The sequence below is a fragment of the Salvia splendens genome, chromosome 12 (assembly GCF_004379255.2).
Source record: "Salvia splendens isolate huo1 chromosome 12, SspV2, whole genome shotgun sequence".
NCBI classification, from domain to species: Eukaryota; Viridiplantae; Streptophyta; class Magnoliopsida; order Lamiales; family Lamiaceae; genus Salvia; species Salvia splendens.
Genome location: NC_056043.1, coordinates 30737452 through 30755506, shown reverse-complemented (window position 1 = coordinate 30755506; position 18055 = coordinate 30737452). Strand labels below are relative to the sequence as shown.

General features: G+C 39.2%; 1 protein-coding gene and 1 non-coding gene across 2 annotated transcripts; both read right to left on the bottom strand.

The window, feature by feature from the left end:
- Positions 1-1397: 1397 nt before the first annotated feature.
- On the bottom strand, positions 1398-4640 carry LOC121756807 (probable prolyl 4-hydroxylase 9). The gene is made up of 8 exons (XM_042152203.1): positions 4301-4640; positions 4118-4234; positions 3645-3802; positions 3118-3220; positions 2712-2807; positions 2010-2075; positions 1791-1910; positions 1398-1635 (listed from the first exon to the last, which is right to left on the bottom strand). Exons 1-8 carry the CDS (start codon positions 4418-4420, stop codon positions 1546-1548), a joined length of 870 nt encoding a protein of 289 aa, XP_042008137.1. The 5' UTR covers positions 4421-4640; the 3' UTR covers positions 1398-1545.
- A 7834-nt stretch (positions 4641-12474) lies between these two features.
- On the bottom strand, positions 12475-12581 carry LOC121759780. Its single transcript, XR_006041725.1, has one exon. It is a non-coding gene; the product is annotated as a small nucleolar RNA R71 (small nucleolar RNA).
- Positions 12582-18055: the final 5474 nt, after the last annotated feature.

The following is an 18055-nucleotide window of genomic DNA, read 5'->3' as shown; positions in this document are numbered from 1 at the left end:
TGATCTTTTTGTTTTGGGTTAAAAATAAATGACAAACAATTCCTTTTGTTAAAAATAATTTCAAATAAAATTAGAATTTTTTTTTAAAAAAAAATTAAAAATTGAATTTATTAACTTAATCCGGTCAACATCCAATTAAGATTCGTTGACTGTTAAATTTTAACAGGACCGTCCAATTCGGACTAAATGTGGCCCGTTTTTATTTGTGAGCGACCAAATAATTCAAAAGATAATGTTTTGGACAAAAATCGTAAAAACGCAATATGTTAAGGACCAAAATGAGTCTTTACTCATTTAAAAAATGTTAACATGCTATAATATCCCCAATAACATTTTAATACAGAACTATGGCAAAAAAAACGAGTACTATTCCCCTCCGTCCCTGAAAGTTTGTCTCATTTTTCCATTTTTGGTAGTGGACCTCATATTCCACTTACTCATTCATATTCACATTTTATTATAAAACTAATATATAAATGTAGGACTCATATTCCACTTAATTTTTCATTATAATTTTTAAAACTCGTGTCGAGTCAAAGTGAGACAATATTTGGGGACGAAGGGAGTATTAGATTTGGAAATCAGAGGCTGTGATTAACAATTTAACACCATGTCACAATCGATGATTATAGGCAAGGGTAATTTTGTCAATTAATATAAAATCGGAAATAGTATGCTCATGTAAATTTAATACTAAGTATTATCATGGAATATATTTTCAAATTTGTAATAACACATTTCACTTTCAATAACAATTGCGATCCACTTTCTTTCTTTTAAAATATCTCAAAACTTAAAATTGTATTGTATATCTCGATTCAAATTATTTTTTAACAAATTTAATTTTGTATGTTCACGTTAGAAATTTGCATGAAAAATATGTAAATATTTATGGTATTTATGCATGCTTGCTTTATCATGGGGGTTAAATATAGTTGTGTGTTTTCAAATTTGCTAATGCCGTGAATGATGACCGTCAATCAACTTTCACTGCAGTCGATTAATATTCCATCCGTTCTACAATATGAGTCACATTTGGTGTAGACATGAGTTTTATGAAATGTAAATAACAGTGGGTTGAAAAAGTTGGTGAAATATAAAACCCATTTTTTTAATATTATTTTTATAATAAAATGTGAGTGAAGTGAATGAATGAAATATGAAATAAATGGTAAAATGAAATTTGACTCTTATTATGAAACAGACCGAAATGACAAAATGCGACTCTTGTTATAGAACGAAGGGAGTGTGATTTTAGAAAATTTTAACTATATGACAATGTTAATAATGAATATATAATCAATACTAAAAAAATTGAATCATTGAATAAGCATCTTGGACTTGGAGATTGATTATAAAAAAATTGAATAGTTGAAGAAGCATCTTGGACTTGGATATTGTTAAAGTTAATAGACTTTTTATTTAGCGCAACACTTAAGTTAATAAACATCGTCTCATGAGAGAGGAACCATTCCAAATATCATTTGCATCAAACTCATGAAAATTACAAAGAAAGTGTGAAATAGTTTGGTTAGCAGCAAATCACTAAGATGAACCTTTTGCTTCGTCTCTGATCCATTTCGTAGCCACCCACTTTTCCCCCTTCACAACAGGGCAGCTTCCGTGAAGCGAGGTCTGCAAGTCGCCACAGAAAACTACGAGTGAGATAAAACCATATATACAATCAAACCGGATTTATACAATGTGTAAACATCAACTTCCAATCACATCAACGTAGAGAGAGCTTATGTTCTCCAGCCAAGAATAGATACGAGGAAGCATGGCCTTACCGGATCTATTGTTCCGTTTGGGTATAAGGAATAGAACAGAAGGCCATCTCCTCGTCTTGGTCTCACCTTCAAACCTATGCAACCCTGGTAATCATATCCTTGATTCATGTTTGACCCATTCTGTAATCAGGAATCATCTCATCAGCTATATCAGAAGTACAGATTTTTCAAAAAATAAAAAAAATGAGAAAGAGGGAAGAATGACTTTCGTTGCTATACCTCAAACGGGAACATGGTTTCTCCGCCTTCTTCTACATCACTCAAGTATAATAGAAAGGAAGCAACCTGAAGAAAAAGTGAACTGGTTGCTAGAGCAAATGTACCATGTATATATGTCCTACCTATCACATAGCAACTTGTGTCCATTTGCATACAGAACTCATCTTATTTAAAACTGTTCCGCTGCATTTCTTTCTTTCTCTCGATTGAATATAAAGATGGAATTTGAAGAGATGACTCCAACTTACAAGAGTCTAAAGTCGATGAAATCTTTTTAAGAAAACAAATTCTACCAAAATGATCTCATAAAAGTCCTGAGTAAAACATTTCAATAATGAACCTACTCTTTTTATTTGAAGCGATTTTGACAAATCAGTGTTGTCACGACTCCATTTCAAGGACAAAATTTGTCCCTGGAAAAAAATCAAGGGCATCGAAACTTACTTAAAAGTTTTGAAAGTGGTGTCAAAATTGCAGATTAGGTCAATTGCTATCTCTTTGCAAAATGCAAGACTTAGTTCAGCTGACAATTAAATGGAATTCTAAAACATAGCTTGTATTTGACAAAACATCTTGTCACTACTGGGAAGTTACAAAGTTCCTTCCCAAAAATTATATGATGATCCATCTGAATGTCTAGAGTCACCTACTGATGACTCGCTAATGAGCATAAAGTGATCACTCGGGTTAGACAATACTTACCCGTTGGCTCTTCAGTGGGCCATACTCTGCTGGGTTAAATGAGTCATAGTGAGATACATATCTTTGGTCCACTTCATACCGCAGAACATTGAAAGCCTGCAATATGGTGATATGCGACTATCTCAGATATGACCTGTAATAGAAACCTTTTACTTTCAAATTTAAGGTCAAAGAAATTAGGCATACATAATGCTGCAGTTCTTAGCCAAACATCATAATTTATGATTGCAGATTCTCTTTTTTAAAATGTGCTGGAATAGTGTCATATTACTTCGACAATTTTCTCATGGATCAAGAATCGAGATTAGAGTAATTAATGATTTGTAAGGGACTGAGAGACTTTTCATGCTTTTGAAATTAAGAGCATTAGAAAACTGCTTAGCATAATGAAAACTAGGTAACCTGCCTCTCCGTGACTCCTCGGTAATATAGTTGCTCTAGCAATCTTCTCCTCAACAAACTCCAAAGTTCCTGTACTATCTTCTGATGCACTAAGGAATGCGCCAGAGCTGTGAAAAGGATAAGCACATATAAGTACTAATAGTTGTAACTTGCGTGAATAAGTAGATTCCGTTATTAAGACAGGACATGCAATACAGCTATAAATGAAGTGGATCTCAAGTACAGTCACAAGTGAAGTAAATCTTGTTTGTGAAAAGTGCAGAGACTGGTACTCAGATAAATGAAGATCGAAATGCTGATGCTCCTAAAATTGATTTCTAAGAACACACATGAAAACTGTGCAGATTTGTGAGGTAAGACGATAGTATGCAGTAAGCGGAAGCAGTAGGCTGTTTCTTTTTCATTTACATTGATGGATTGGTCAATTTGAACTTGTTTGATCATTGAATCTCTCAAATACTCAATCATATGTTTTCTCAATCTAATCTATTTCACAAAATAAACACCCCCTATATGTTTAAAGACAGATACCTTGTCCGAACACCCTTTGTGCTCTCAGCGGTCTCTCCCTCACGCAGGGCAAGAGACGATGGTTTGAGCTTTTTCTTAGCCCGTTCAATTATATTTTGGCACTGCTCATCCGAGGCAAAATTAGGAAAATAGACAGCCCGTGGTCTCCAACTCAGGACCTGCACTAGCATAGGAACTTCATTTAGGAGAATATCCCTATAATCTCATCTTCAATACCAAATTACCAAAACTCCATTTCTCATTCTTCCACAACCACAGCCATTAAACTAATTGCTGTAAGAAAAAAAAACAAACAGAAGCAATGGACTTTATTCCCACAGTAGTTCACACACCTTCTAACTAGAAGTGAAGTTTATCAACATTTGGGAGCAATTTTCCCTATCATAAGGAATAGATCAAAGATCCCAAGCAAGGTAAACGTAATCGAACATTCTCGAATGCAAATATTTGAGTAATTGCCACTTAAATTGAACCTGAAATGGAATAGAATTGATGGAAGAGTCCCCACTTTCACCATGAACCATAGAATCCCCTTCATCATATCCAATGTCTTCAAGCAATTTATGCCTGGATCCACCCTTATTGACATCCTGCACACAATAATTAAACAATTCAAGCATCCATGAACACAATTACGCAGCGAAATGCGGTTTTACCTGAGATATGATGATCGATCCGAAGAGACCAGCAAGGAAGAAACATAAGCAAAGAAGGAAAACAATCGGCAATGTTAGGTTTGACTCCAACCCCAAAACCCTTTTCCCTCTGTATTTCATGGTTGAATTGGGGATTGGCCTCCAACTAGTTGCTATACGTGCATAGGATTTAAGGGTTTTGGCTAAAGCTTTATTGGAGATTGAATAAAGGCAAAGTCTTTATTTGTTTTAGCTTTGTTAATGGCGGGAGAATTTGCTTGTTTCTGCATCAAAATCTTTGTGACTTAACAAGATTTGAGGAAATTTCATGATTGAATAATTGTGATCAACGTCATCACGTCGAGAAAAAAAAACAAAAAACAAGAAGACAAATTGCCAAAATTCAACATTTTGACTTTTTTTTTAATGTACGAGCTAACTTAAAATGATATTCCTCTGCTGCATAATATTTTATGTAATTTTATTTTAAAAGAATAAAATAAAGATATAAATATTTTCATTGTTTAGTAACAAGTCATTTTACTTGAAAAAAAAAAGCAAAAATGAAAATGAGTTATTCAGTAAGATCATTCTTGCTTCTATAGTTAAGGTGCTGCTAATAAATTGAGTGGACTATATGTTTAGACCCTATACTTGTAGAGATGTATATTTGCAATCTCTATACTAAGTATAATTTTATGCACGTTTGAAGATTTTTTTTCATTTTTTGGCACCTTTATTATAAAACTAACCTCCCTCGTCTCATAATAGATGATACATTTAGATAATGACATGAGATTTAAGAAATATTGTTTTGTGTATTAAGTGGAGAGAAAAATAACACTTCATTCGTTCTACAATAGTGGAGACGTTTTTTTCGGCACTTAATTTAAGAAAAATTGTGTTTGGTGAGTTTAATAAATGGAGAATAACGCAGAATATGAGAAATGTAGAGAGATGAATAGAGAATAAAGTAAGAGAGTAAAGTAAGCGAGAAAAATGCTCTAACTTTTAAACAAAAGGAAATTACTCAACTACTATGGAACATATAAAGTATATTTATATGAATATAAGAGCATCCACAACCGTGCTCTTGCCAGCGCCACGGTTGTGGGCCCGGCCCCACTTTTTCTGTCTGCTATCTGGCAAGAGCACAACACCCACAGCTGTGCTCTTCCGCAAGGACGAGCACAATTAATTTAAAATTCAATTAAACAATAACATTTCCATAATAATAAAATTCATTAAAAAAACTTAAATAAAATTACAAATGACAAATAAAAGAAAACGACATAATTAAAAGCCTAAAAATTAAAAATTACATAATTAAAATACTAAAAATTAAAAAAACCACTACTCGTTGCCGAATATGGGTGAAATCCATTCGTTGAGGAGGAGGAGCGGGGGTATTCGCCGCGACATATGCTTCGTAAGCGGCACGATGTTGTTCGTAGTATTCTTGTTCTTCGCGCTCCGCTTCCTTCATAATATGGGTGAAATCCATTTGAAGTTTTGAGTGAGGGATGAATGTGTTGATAGTTTGTATGAGAATTATGAACGAGAGATGAATGAGAGATGATTTGATGTGATAAATGGATGATGAATGTGTGTATTTATAGATGATTTTGGGGGAAAAAATAAAAAAAAATCAAAAAAATTCAGAAAAACGGGCAAAAAAATGGCCATATTTTTGGGATTTGGAAAATAATATTTTTTCTTTTTTTATCATTATTTAAATTAATTAACGATTTTTTTAAAAAAAAATTATTCAAAGGCAACGGCTATGCCGTTGCCCAATCGTGTGTCGCCACGTCGACTGCTCGCTGGCACGGCGCGAGCGCAGCGGCGGCGAGCCTCGTCCTCGCCGCTGGCACGGACGACGGCCTTCTTCCCCACCACCGTTGCGGATGCTCTAAGAGAACTTTGTTCAAAAAAGTAAATATAATATGGTGTGATATTTATTATGAGATAGATAAAATAAATAAAAATATTATACATATTTCATTACTTTCATCTAACTTTCTTTTACTCTCTCCGTCCCAAGATATTAGACTCATATACCACTTTGGGGTGTCCTAATTTACTTGAGTCATTTCTATTTATAGTAAAAATTTACTTTATTACTAACTCTACTAATACCACTAAACAACAATTCTTAAATTCTTATCCAAAAAAATATGAGTCTAATATCTTGAGATGGAGAGAGTTATCTAGGAACCCAATTTGAACTCCTAAAATGTAACTAAGGCAGTTGAGACTGAAGAAATATAAAATAAAATAAAAATAGTACATCGCTTTGATATAAATAGACAGAAACCCTAGAGGCCAAAACTCATATAGAATATAGCCCCCTTTCTTTTCAAGCATTTTCTGAATCTCTACCTCTCTCTCCACCACAAAGCTGCTGCTTCTTCCTCATTGGTATTTCTCTCCATTCTCTTTGCTTTTGAGTAGTCTGTTATTTAGTTATTATTAATAGACAATCAAGTTTTATATTTTAGGTGATTTAATCACCTTATAAGTACATTTTATATTAGATGCAGAGGTTATAAAAAACGACAATATTATTATAGATTATCTGCAGAGATAAACATCTATCTAGTATATATTGTTGATCCCCTTATATTTCTTAAATGTTAATTATTTATCAGCTAAATCCTAATTTGTCACATCTATAGGAGGGACGTGACTGCACGCTCGGCCACCCCTGCCACGCGCCGCTCATCTCTCCGCAGCGGTGTTCGATCCACCACCTCCGAGCAATTCGTTGGTATGTTCTAATTTTTAGAAACATTTTAATTTAGATATTACTGGCTTGTTGCATATCAATTGTTTGGGAAGCACTACATGTAATAGTAAAATTTGAAGGCTTCCTAATCGAGAACAACTGACTTGCTTCAACATATTAGGTGAAACAGCGGCTTCGACGCATACTCTATCTTCTTCAATTCGCTACTTCAGAGATAATGGTAACATCTTTGATTTTGGGTTCGCTCGATTGGGATGGAGGACAAGTGGGATGATCATTTATTCTTTTGGTATGAGAGGTATTGGAAAATGCATTGGGCCTTGGACCCAATTCAATGACTACAACAAGCATTCCGTTCCAGCTCCGACACAAGGATGACTATTGCACGCCTTTTGGATCATGCTGTGGAGCCATAGTGGGTGCAATTACGCGTCTTTTGGGGGTCAACACAAGGGCTTCCAACAAGTTCAAGGTGCCACCTTGCTAGATATCGAGTCCATCCGGCGAACTCACGCTATTGGAGTGGTGTGGGGTCGCCGTGCCTACTTCCTTCAAAGAGCGCATGATCACTTTTCTCTTCCGGACCCCATCAATACATACATCAGTGGGTCCACTGATAAGAGGAATTGGAAGATGAACTCCCCGACCACCAAGCCACTGTGGCTGTCCACCCGACCGATAGATTCTATGATATGAGCCCGGACCCATATGTTCACATTGAGCATGTGTAGTTTCCCGAGCACTTGGTGATGGAGCAACCGGAACACGGAATAGGAGATGAGGATGAGCATGATGAGGAGGCCGATGAAGAAATCCCACAGCAGGGTGGCGATGGAGCAGGGACGAGCACCTAAAGGACACGGAGCCGCCAAGAGCGCGAGAAGGAGGACTATGGTTCCCTCAACGAGAGGATGGCGTGGATGGAGGTCCGCCAAGAGGAATGCTAGGCCCAGAATGAAGCACGGTGGAACCAATTCACCGAGTTCAACAACACACAGTGGGCCAACCTCAATGCCCGGCTCGATGAGTTCAGAGGCTACTGGCAGCATCTGCCCCCTCTTCCGCAGTGAAGGTCCATGCCAAATGGCGGAGCTATATCCTGCCATCCTCTCACGGTGAGAGTTGTAGTCCTGCTCCTCACGGAGATCATTGCTAGGATCAGAAGCTTTCAGCTCGGATAGGTCTCTAAGTGGAAACAGATGCAACAATGGCGAGAGGATAACCTCCTATGGAGGGCCCAGTAGGAGTCCCAATTGGACTATTATGGGACTCTGATACAGCAGCTGCAGACTTAGGGCGATACTAGATGGGAGGAGCACCTACTATGCGGGGTTCTTGCCATGACTCATTTTTCTTATTTGAGGACAAACAAGAGTTTAAGTTTGGCGGAGTTGACAAACTCATGTTTTAACCAGTATAATTAGTGTGTTGAGTTATCACTTGAAATTGTCTATGTCTAGCCAATTACTCTATATTTTGGAGTTTATTCGTCAAATGTTATGGACCAAATATAGTGAACTATATAAATGTTACTTTAATTATGAGGTTTGCTCATAAATGATCTCTGAACTTTAAAATTATCATTGATAATCCCTAGACTTGGGGGAAATTTCATCCATGATACTTTTTTCACATTTTGGCCTATTTTTCCACCGAAACTATTCCTAGTGCATGAAGGGCATTTTTGGACTGTTATAAAATTGAGATACTTGGTAATATGTATGACATTTTTTCTTTCTCTCTCTATCATTAGATATGACGTTTTCCTATAGCCCGAGTGTTTGAAGTGAATTTTTTTGCTTCACTTTTTCAATCCTTTATGTCAAATCGTTTCATACAAAAATCTTACACCCTTCGTCCCTCAAAATTGTATGAATTATATTTTTTTTAGTTCGTCCCTAAAAACTTTGTATTCCCTCCGTCCTCAGGAAGTTGAGTCTGTATTCCTTTTTGGAATGTCCCAACTAAGTTGAGCCTATCTCTGAGCTCATCTCATTTCCATATCATTACTATTTATTTCACTTTAATTGTTGATGTAAATTAAAGACAACGTAATATATGACAAAAAACACATTTCATTTTAAAAACTAAATAAAGCATAAATGTCTAAATAATATAAATAAAATTACATAATAAATTCATTTTTCGATATATTACAATATTGGAAAATAGAATACAACGAGAAGCGAATTTAAATAAAATTACAATAAAACATCAGTGTCTCCGACGGAAAACTGCCACGGATAGTGTGGCTCCTCAGCAAAGTAATCCGCGAACAGCTGATCGTGAGCTTCGGCGTGGATACGGTGAACCGTCTGACGATGCCGGATTGGCCTAGGGATTGCCGCATGTACCTGTTCCCAACGTTGTTGTTCTGCAATCTCCGCTACGCGTTCCCACATCCCGACAGTGAATGAGTTGCTCTCGCCGACGTCGGAATCGGAATTGGAATCCAAAATGGGAGTGAAATTAAAAGACATTTCTAGTGAGAAAAAAATGTGAAGAAGAGAAGGATATGAGTGTGTGAAATGAAGGAGAGGAGATTGAGGTATTTATAATAAGAGAACAAAATTAAAAAAAAAAATTTAAAAAAAATATGAAAATTGGCTCCGTCATCGGCCCGAGCCTCCGCAATGGAGGCACATCGCAGGGCCGGTGCGGAGCTGATATGCCATCGGCTGGGGCGATTGATCGGGCATGGGGCGGAGGCGTTGGGGAAGGGCGATCGGTTCCCTCCCCACAATGGGAGCCGATCGGAGGCGATCCGGTGGCCGATCGCTCGGCCCTTGTAATCGGTCACCACTGTTGATGCTCTTACTCTTTCTTTATACTTCATTTCCTACTTTATTATTCTCTCCTACTTTCAACACAATTTCTTAATCTCTGTACATAAAAATTTTGACTTAACTTAGCTGGGATGGAGGGAGTACTACTTTTTAATTTTTGAAATCTAACTTCATTAGTAGTGTGAATCTCATTTTCCACTAACACTATTTTCACTATATTTTTTCCACCTCTTTCTTATTTATCACATAAGATACGGATAAAAATAAATTTGTTTGGAGTGGATAGTAGTTGAAGAATTATGAATAGCCACGTCATACTCTTAACATATAGTCTTAATTTTTTGGGATTACTTAGTGATGCGAAGCATATTTCTTATACTTTTCCCCCTAAACTAAACACTTTTATGTTAATTATAACTCATCAAGTTGTATTTGTATTGAAGTTTAGGAGGGATGGAAGCTGGAAGTTCGCCGGGTGAAATTGGCAAAGCATGCAAAGATCAGAAACTTCGCCCGGTTGGGCAATTATGAGCTTCAAAACGCCCGGTCGGGCGTTTCGTGTAAAGCATGAGGAGGACTCGAGAAAGTTCGCCCGATCGGGCGATTCTCAGTTGCCAAAACGCCCGGTCGGGCGAAATGTGTACGACAGGACCCAGAAGCTAACGCCAGATCGGGCGATTTAGTCTTTTAAAAACGCCCGGTCGGGCGTTTGATGTTTCAACCGTCAATTCAGCAGTTTTCGCGGCGGTTTTGAGGAATAAAGGAGAAAAAGGACGACATTTTTGGGGGAGACGAAAAGAGAGATGGGAGAAAGGCGGAGAAGTGACGTGAGAGAAGAAAAAGGCTGTAAAAGAGAAGAGAGAGAGGAGCATTGGGAGAAGAAAGTCAAAAGAAAGTGACAGAGGAATTGATTAAAAATTTGAGAGAGAAAGTGACGTTTTTGGGGAGAAGAATTGTTAATTTCAAGCTTATTCCATGAATCAAAGGGTTCTTCCATTGTCAATTACTCCTAGTTTAATTATGCTTGGCTAAAAATTCCATTGTTGCTCCAAACATGTTGTAGACAAGTAAATTTCGTGATTTATCCAATGTTCGTTTCTATTTCATGATTGTCTCTACTACTTGTTCATTGAATGAAATTATCCCTCAAGGTGCATCTTTTGTGATAGTTTAATAATCTTATTTTGACGCCTCTTTAGCTTGAAATAAGATAGATTAAAGTAGTATTGGATTATCAATTGGATTTGTTCAGATGACAAATTGGTAATGGACGTTGAGCATAATCGAAACTATTCTTTGAATCTAGCGCTTCCGTAGGATTTTTAGAGTGGTGGAATTTGGTTTTAGGTATATGTGTTTAGCTATCCTCTAACCATTGATGATTAGCATGTTTAGTGTTTTCATCTTATTTAGCTTGTAATTGTCCCGCATGTTATGAGATAGAATTGAATATATAAGATAAATCATCTTGTTGTCTATGACTGTTTGGAGTGACTGTTTCTTCTCTTCATTCGTCTCAGTCGTTTAATTCCTTGTAATTGTTTTTGCATGGTCTTTAATCAAAATCATCAAACCAAAATATCTTTTATTATGTCTTTTCTGTGTTTTGGAATTAAATAATCGTTTCCTTCCCTGTGGATCGACACCTTAATTTACTACACACGACCCTGTAGTCTTGCAGCGAAGTAGTAATTTTTGGGTTAATTAATTGAACTTGAGTGTTATATTATCTTATTATAATAAACCTGAATTTACACATCAAGTTTTGGCGCCGTTGCCGGGGAGGGCAATAGATTGTTTAACTTCTAGTTTGTGTTTTGTTTTTTTTTATTTTGATCTTTCTCTTATTTTTGTAGGTACTCATTTCGTGTTCTTGGAGGTGATAGCCATCTACCGCGTCTGGACTTGAAGACGAAGGAGTATATTTTCTAGGTGACATCTTTTAACTCTTAGTTTAGGTAGTCTAGTTTTTCACTTAAGCACACACATTTTATAGTACTTACCCCGAAGTTGTCGAGAGGTCTCGCTTTCGGTAATAGGAAATATATTGTGCTTGTGTTTGGTGTATTTTCTGTTGTGTAGGTAAAAAAAAAAATAAATAAAAAAAGAAAGAAAAGTGAATGCACACGCGATCACAGGGTACACCACCGTTTGGACTACTCTGTTATCAAAGAAGAAGGGTTAGAGGTTCAGAGTTTGAGATCTTCCCGGACTATTCGAGTCCATTCAGAAATAACCGAGAAGAAAGGGATCAGGATTCAGACGGTGAATCAATGGCTGAGAATAATGAGATTCCACCACCCGTGGTACGGTTTGGCGACACTCTTAGGTCGGGAATTGAGCACCCGGGGGAGTTCGCTTATGCAAACGACAACGTCAACATTCCACCTCACTACATTAGTTTGGTGAATGGAGGAAATCTTTTCCACGGACGGGATGAAGAAGATCCGGTGAGCCACCTCAATGCCTTTTATGAGCTGACAAACTCGCATAGACCTCCAAATGTGGAGCATCATCGGATTAAGAGGGCCCTATTTCCGTTCTCGTTGAGGGAGAACGCAAGAGCGTGGTATGACTCACTCCCGGGCTACAACATAGCAACGTTCCAAGAGTTGAAGACGTTGTTCCTCTTGGAATACAATTCTCCTATGAAGATTGAGAAGTTGAGAGAGGAGATCACCTCTTTCCGACAGAAGTATGACGAGTCCTTCGCGGAAGCATGGAAGAGATTCACGGAATTGATAAGGAAATGCCCAAGTCACGGACTAGCTCCGGGGCATGACCTTTTGAAATTCTACAAGGGACTCAACAGTGAAGGCACGGGATTGGTGACTGCAGGTTCGAATGGGAACCTAGATGATCTAACTCACGATGAGGTGAGGGCTTTGTTTCAAAGGCTAGCCAACAATCAACGGAATTGGCACAATCCAAGGCGAGGGGCTGATAGAGCAGAAGATACATTTGGTGCTACAAAGGATGCGGAAAGAGTGACCGCAATTGAGGCTCAACTGGCGGACATTAGCACTCAAATGTCGTCGATGACAAAGGCAGTTAAATCTCTTCAACTGACTCCTCAACCCCAAGCTGTGACGGTGATGAGATGCGGGTTGTGCCAAGGCGGGCATCATACTGATCAGTGCCCAAGTCTTCAAGGACCTCCCGTGGAGGATGTGAACTATATTGGCAACAATCGCCAAGGGTTCAATCAAGGCAACCAATATAACAATCAGCAAAATTGGAGGCCTCAACAAACGGGATGGAATCAAGCTGGTCCTAGCAACAACTCGGGTAATCAATGGAGGAACAATACTCAACCCCCGGGTTATGAGAAGAAGCCATCAGTCGAAGATCAGTTGGGACAGATTCTCTCTTTTATGTCTAAGAGTCAAAAGGAGAACGAAAATTTCAAGGACAAGACAGTGGAAAAGTTTGGGCAGATGGAGGCTACTATGAGGAATCTCGAGACTCAGATTGGACAGCTGGCTACGGCATCACATACGAGGATTCCTAACACTATCCCAAGTAATACTGTACCCAACCCGAGAGGCAATGAACAGTGTAAGGTAGTGACGTTGAGAAGTGGTCGTGAGTTGGATTCTACACCATTAATGGACGGCCAAGGTACTTCCGGCATCTCACACACATGGGCGGATGAGATGTTAGGCTTGCATTCCTCGCACGCAGGGGCGGACGAGGCATGTAAGGGAAGTCCCGCGTTGGTGCATGGTGCCCAACATGGTCAAGAACAGGCTGCATCCGGCAGCAAGGGACATGGTGTAGAATCCGAAGTAAGTGAAAGGTTGTCAGCAGAAGAGAAAGGAAAGCAGAAAGCAGAAATGGAATCAAAGAGACAGATGATGACAAGTCCAGCACTAGATCCGAAAAGCAAGTTCAACTTCCCCGATCATATTCCTCCTCCACCATATCCACCCAAGAGGAAGAAGAGGGTCCCTAAAGAGAAAAGCTTTGAGTGGATGATGAATGTGATCCGGAAAGTGAATGTGGATGTCTCATTAGTGGATCTCTTCACTAATTTCCCCAAGTTCTCCAAGTTCTTCAAGGACATGATGGCAAATAAGGAGAAACTTCAAGATGAGGGGATAGTGGCCTTGAGCATGAATTGCTCACAACTGATTTCGGGAATGATGCCAATGAAGAAGAGGGATCCGGGAAGTTGTGTGATTCCTTGTGAGATCGGTAACACAATCTTCACGAAATGCTTATTAGATCAAGGATCGGGGATCTCACTGATGGCATTGAAAACTGCACGTGCCATTGGACTGGAGAACAGAATGGAGCCCATCGACATTGCTCTACAGTTGGCTGATCATTCCATCGTGAAGCCCACTGGAATAGTAGAGGATGTCTTGGTCAAAGTCGACAAATTTATCATCCCCGTTGACTTCATAGTCTTGGACATGCCCGAGGACAAAGAGGTACCAATTCTGTTTGGTAGACCATTTCTCGCCACGAGAGATGTGTTGCTTGGAGCAAAGGACAACTCAGTCACGTTCAGAATTAATGGTGAGCAAGTGACCATTAATGTTGAGAAAGCGATGAAGCATCCTAGTGATGCAAAAGTGTGTTTTAGAGTTGATGTCCTCGACAAGTGCATTTTTGACAAGATGTGTTGCTCGGCAAGAATAGAAGGAAGCGTGTATGATAAAGGAAGTTTGGAGAGAGACTATGGTGCAACACTTAAAGTCGATTTTGATGAAATAGAAGATTCTCAAGTTGATGAACCAAGTCTCGAGAATGAATGTGTGGTGGATACTTTCACGGCAGATGTGAAACCTTCAATCGAAGTACCACCAAAGCTAGAATTGAAGCCACTCCCGACAAATCTGAAATACGCATTCCTTGGTGAGGGTGAATCTTTACCGGTTGTGATATCGGCGATGTTGAATGATGAAGAAGAATTGAAGTTGATAGAGCTACTGAAGTCACACAAGAAGGCTCTAGGATGGTCCATTGCTGACATCAAAGGGATTAGCCCTGCAATTTGTATGCATAAAATTTTGATGGAAGATGGAGCTAAACCGATAAGAGAAAGACAAAGAAGGTTGAACCCACTTATGCAAGAAGTGGTGGAAAAAGAGGTGAAAAAATTGTTGAAATTTGGGATGATCTATCCCATTTTCGATAGTGAGTGGGTCAGCCCGGTGCAATGTGTACCGAAGAAAGGAGGAATAACCGTGACCGTCAATGAAGAGAATGAAGTCTTAGCAACTCGATTGGTAAACTCATGGAGAGTTTGCATGGACTATAGAAGATTGAACAAGGCGACAAGAAAAGATGACTTTCCGCTGCCATTTCTCGATCAGTTGCTAGATAGAATTGCGGGTTATTCTCATTATTGCTTCTTGGATGGATACTCGGGGTATAATCAGATTGCAATTGCCCCGGAAGATCAAGAAAAGACGACATTCACATGTCCTATTGGTACGTATGCCTTCCGCCGGATGCCTTTTGGGTTGTGCAATGCACCGGCTACATTCCAACGTTGCATGATGGCAATTTTTTCCGATATGAATGAAGACATTATAGAGATCTTCATGGATGATTTCTCTGTCTTTGGATCCTCATTTGATCTTTGCTTAGAAAATTTGAGACGGGTCTTACAAAGATGTGAAGAATCGAATCTCGTGCTCAATTGGGAAAAATGTCAATTCATGGTCAAAGAGGGCATAGTGTTGGGACACAAGGTGTCGGAGTTGGGGTTGGAGATGGATAAGGCGAAGATTGATGTGATCTCGAAGTTACCTCCCCCAACGAATGTGAAGGGCATCCGTAGTTTCCTTGGTCATGCGGGATTCTACCGACGTTTTATCAAAGATTTTTCAAAGATTGCAAAGCCACTTTGCAACTTGCTTGAAAAAGATGCCAAGTTCGTCTTTGATGGGAAATGCCTTGAGGCATTTGAATTGTTGAAGAAAAAGCTAGTCGAAGCTCCTATTATTATCACACCCGATTGGTCAAAGCCGTTTGAGTTGATGTGTGATGCTTCAGACTATGCTGTGGGGGCCGTTCTAGGCCAAAGGAGAGACAAGGTCCTACACGCCGTCTACTATGCTAGCAAAGTACTCAATGAAGCTCAACTGAATTACACCACGACAGAGAAGGAAATGTTAGCAGTTGTGTATGCTTTCGAGAAGTTTCGTGCTTACTTACTTGGCACGAAAGTGGTAGTGTTCACGGACCATTCAGCTATCAAATATTTGATGAATAAGAAAGATGCAAAGCCTCGGTTGGTAAGGTGGATCCTCTTACTACAAGAGTTTGATGTGGAGATTAAAGACAAAAAGGGGACCGAGAACTTGGTAGCTGATTATCTCTCTAGACTAGAGGGATTGGAAGAGACGGAAGATGAAAGAAAGAAAAGGATAAATGAGAAATTTCCCGACGAGCAAGTGTTGCAAGTGGAGGCTCGGGAAACATATGTGCCGTGGTTTGCCAATTTGGCAAACTACCTTGTTACGGGCATTATACCAGAAGGGTTGTCATCTAACCAAAAGAAGAAGTTTTTGAGTGACACCCGCACATATGTTTGGGAAGATCCGTTTCTCTTCCGGATTTGTAGTGATGGAGTGATTCGAAGGTGCGTTGGAGAGCATGAGCACCTTCAGATTTTGTCTGCATGCCATGATTCTGTGTATGGCGGCCACTTTGGAGCACGTCGAACCGCATTTAAGGTGCTTCAGTCCGGATTCTATTGGCCATCAATCTTCAAGGACGCAAAAGCCTATGTAGAGAGATGTGACAGTTGCCAAAGAACCGGCAATATCTCGTGGAGAAATGAAATGCCAATGAACAACATTCACGAGGTAGAACTCTTTGATGTTTGGGGAATAGACTTCATGGGACCGTTTTCCAAGTCTAATGGACAACAATACATTCTCGTAGCTGTCGATTATGTCTCCAAGTGGGTGGAGGCAGTGGCCTCGGCAACCAATGATGCCAAAGTGGTGTTGAAGTTTATCAAGAATCACATCTTTAACCGCTTTGGGACACCTCGAGCTATTATCAGTGATGGAGGAACTCATTTTTGCAACAAGTTGTTTGAAAACCTCCTAGGAAAATATGGTGTCCAACACAAGGTTGCTACCCCCTATCATCCCCAAACTAGTGGTCAAGTTGAAGTCTCCAATCGTGAGATAAAACGGGTGCTTGAGAAAGTGGTGAAGCCGTCTCGAAAGGATTGGGCTCAAAAGTTAGATGATGCTTTGTGGTAGGGCTGGCAAATCGTGCGGATTGGGTCGTTATCGGGTCAACCTGATAATGACCCAACCCAATAAGGTCTAACCTGAACCCGACCTGTTAAGGAAACTGTAAATCCGAACACGAACCCGACCTGCTACCTTCAAATCCGAACACGACCCGCACCCGACACGAACCTGTTATCGACACGATATAATATGGGTTGACACGACACGATAACAACCCGAACCTGGTATTACACGATTAAAACCTAATATTACACGATTAAACCTTGATTTTTAACCTAATTTACACAATTAAAATTCATTTTATACTATTTAAATCTAATTTATAAGAAATTAAAAAATTAAAGTAATATAGATTTTTTTAAATAATAATAAAAATAATAATATTATTTCTTAATGGGTTACCCGCATCCGACCCGAACCCAACCCAACCCAAAATTATCGGGTTCTTAATGGGTCAACCCGATAAGGACACGGATCCAATAAGACTTGACCCCAACCCAATAATTTCGTGCGGATTCGTGTCGGATTATCGTGTCGTGTCGAAAATTGCCAGCCCTACTTTGTGGGCATATCGAACGGCATATAAGACCCCGATTGGAACTTCGCCATACAAGTTGGTCTTTGGAAAAGCTTGTCATTTGCCAGTAGAACTGGAGCATAAAGCTTATTGGGCTTTGCAAAAGCTCAACTTGGACTATGATGCTGCAGCCGAGAAGAGAATGTTTGACATGAATGAAATGGACGAGTTTAGGCTTCATGCTTATGAGAGCGTTGATCTCTACAAGGAGCGGGCTAAGAAGATACATGATGCAGCCATTAAGCCTCGTCATTTCCATGAAGGACAACTGGTCCTTTTATACAATTCTCGGCTCAAACTGTTTCCGGGCAAGCTCAAGTCAAGATGGTGGGGTCCTTATGTGGTGCACAAGGTGTACCCCTATGGTGCTGTGGACATTCGAGATTAGAAGAGTGATTCTATTTGGAAGGTGAATGGCCAACGCTTGAAGGCTTATGT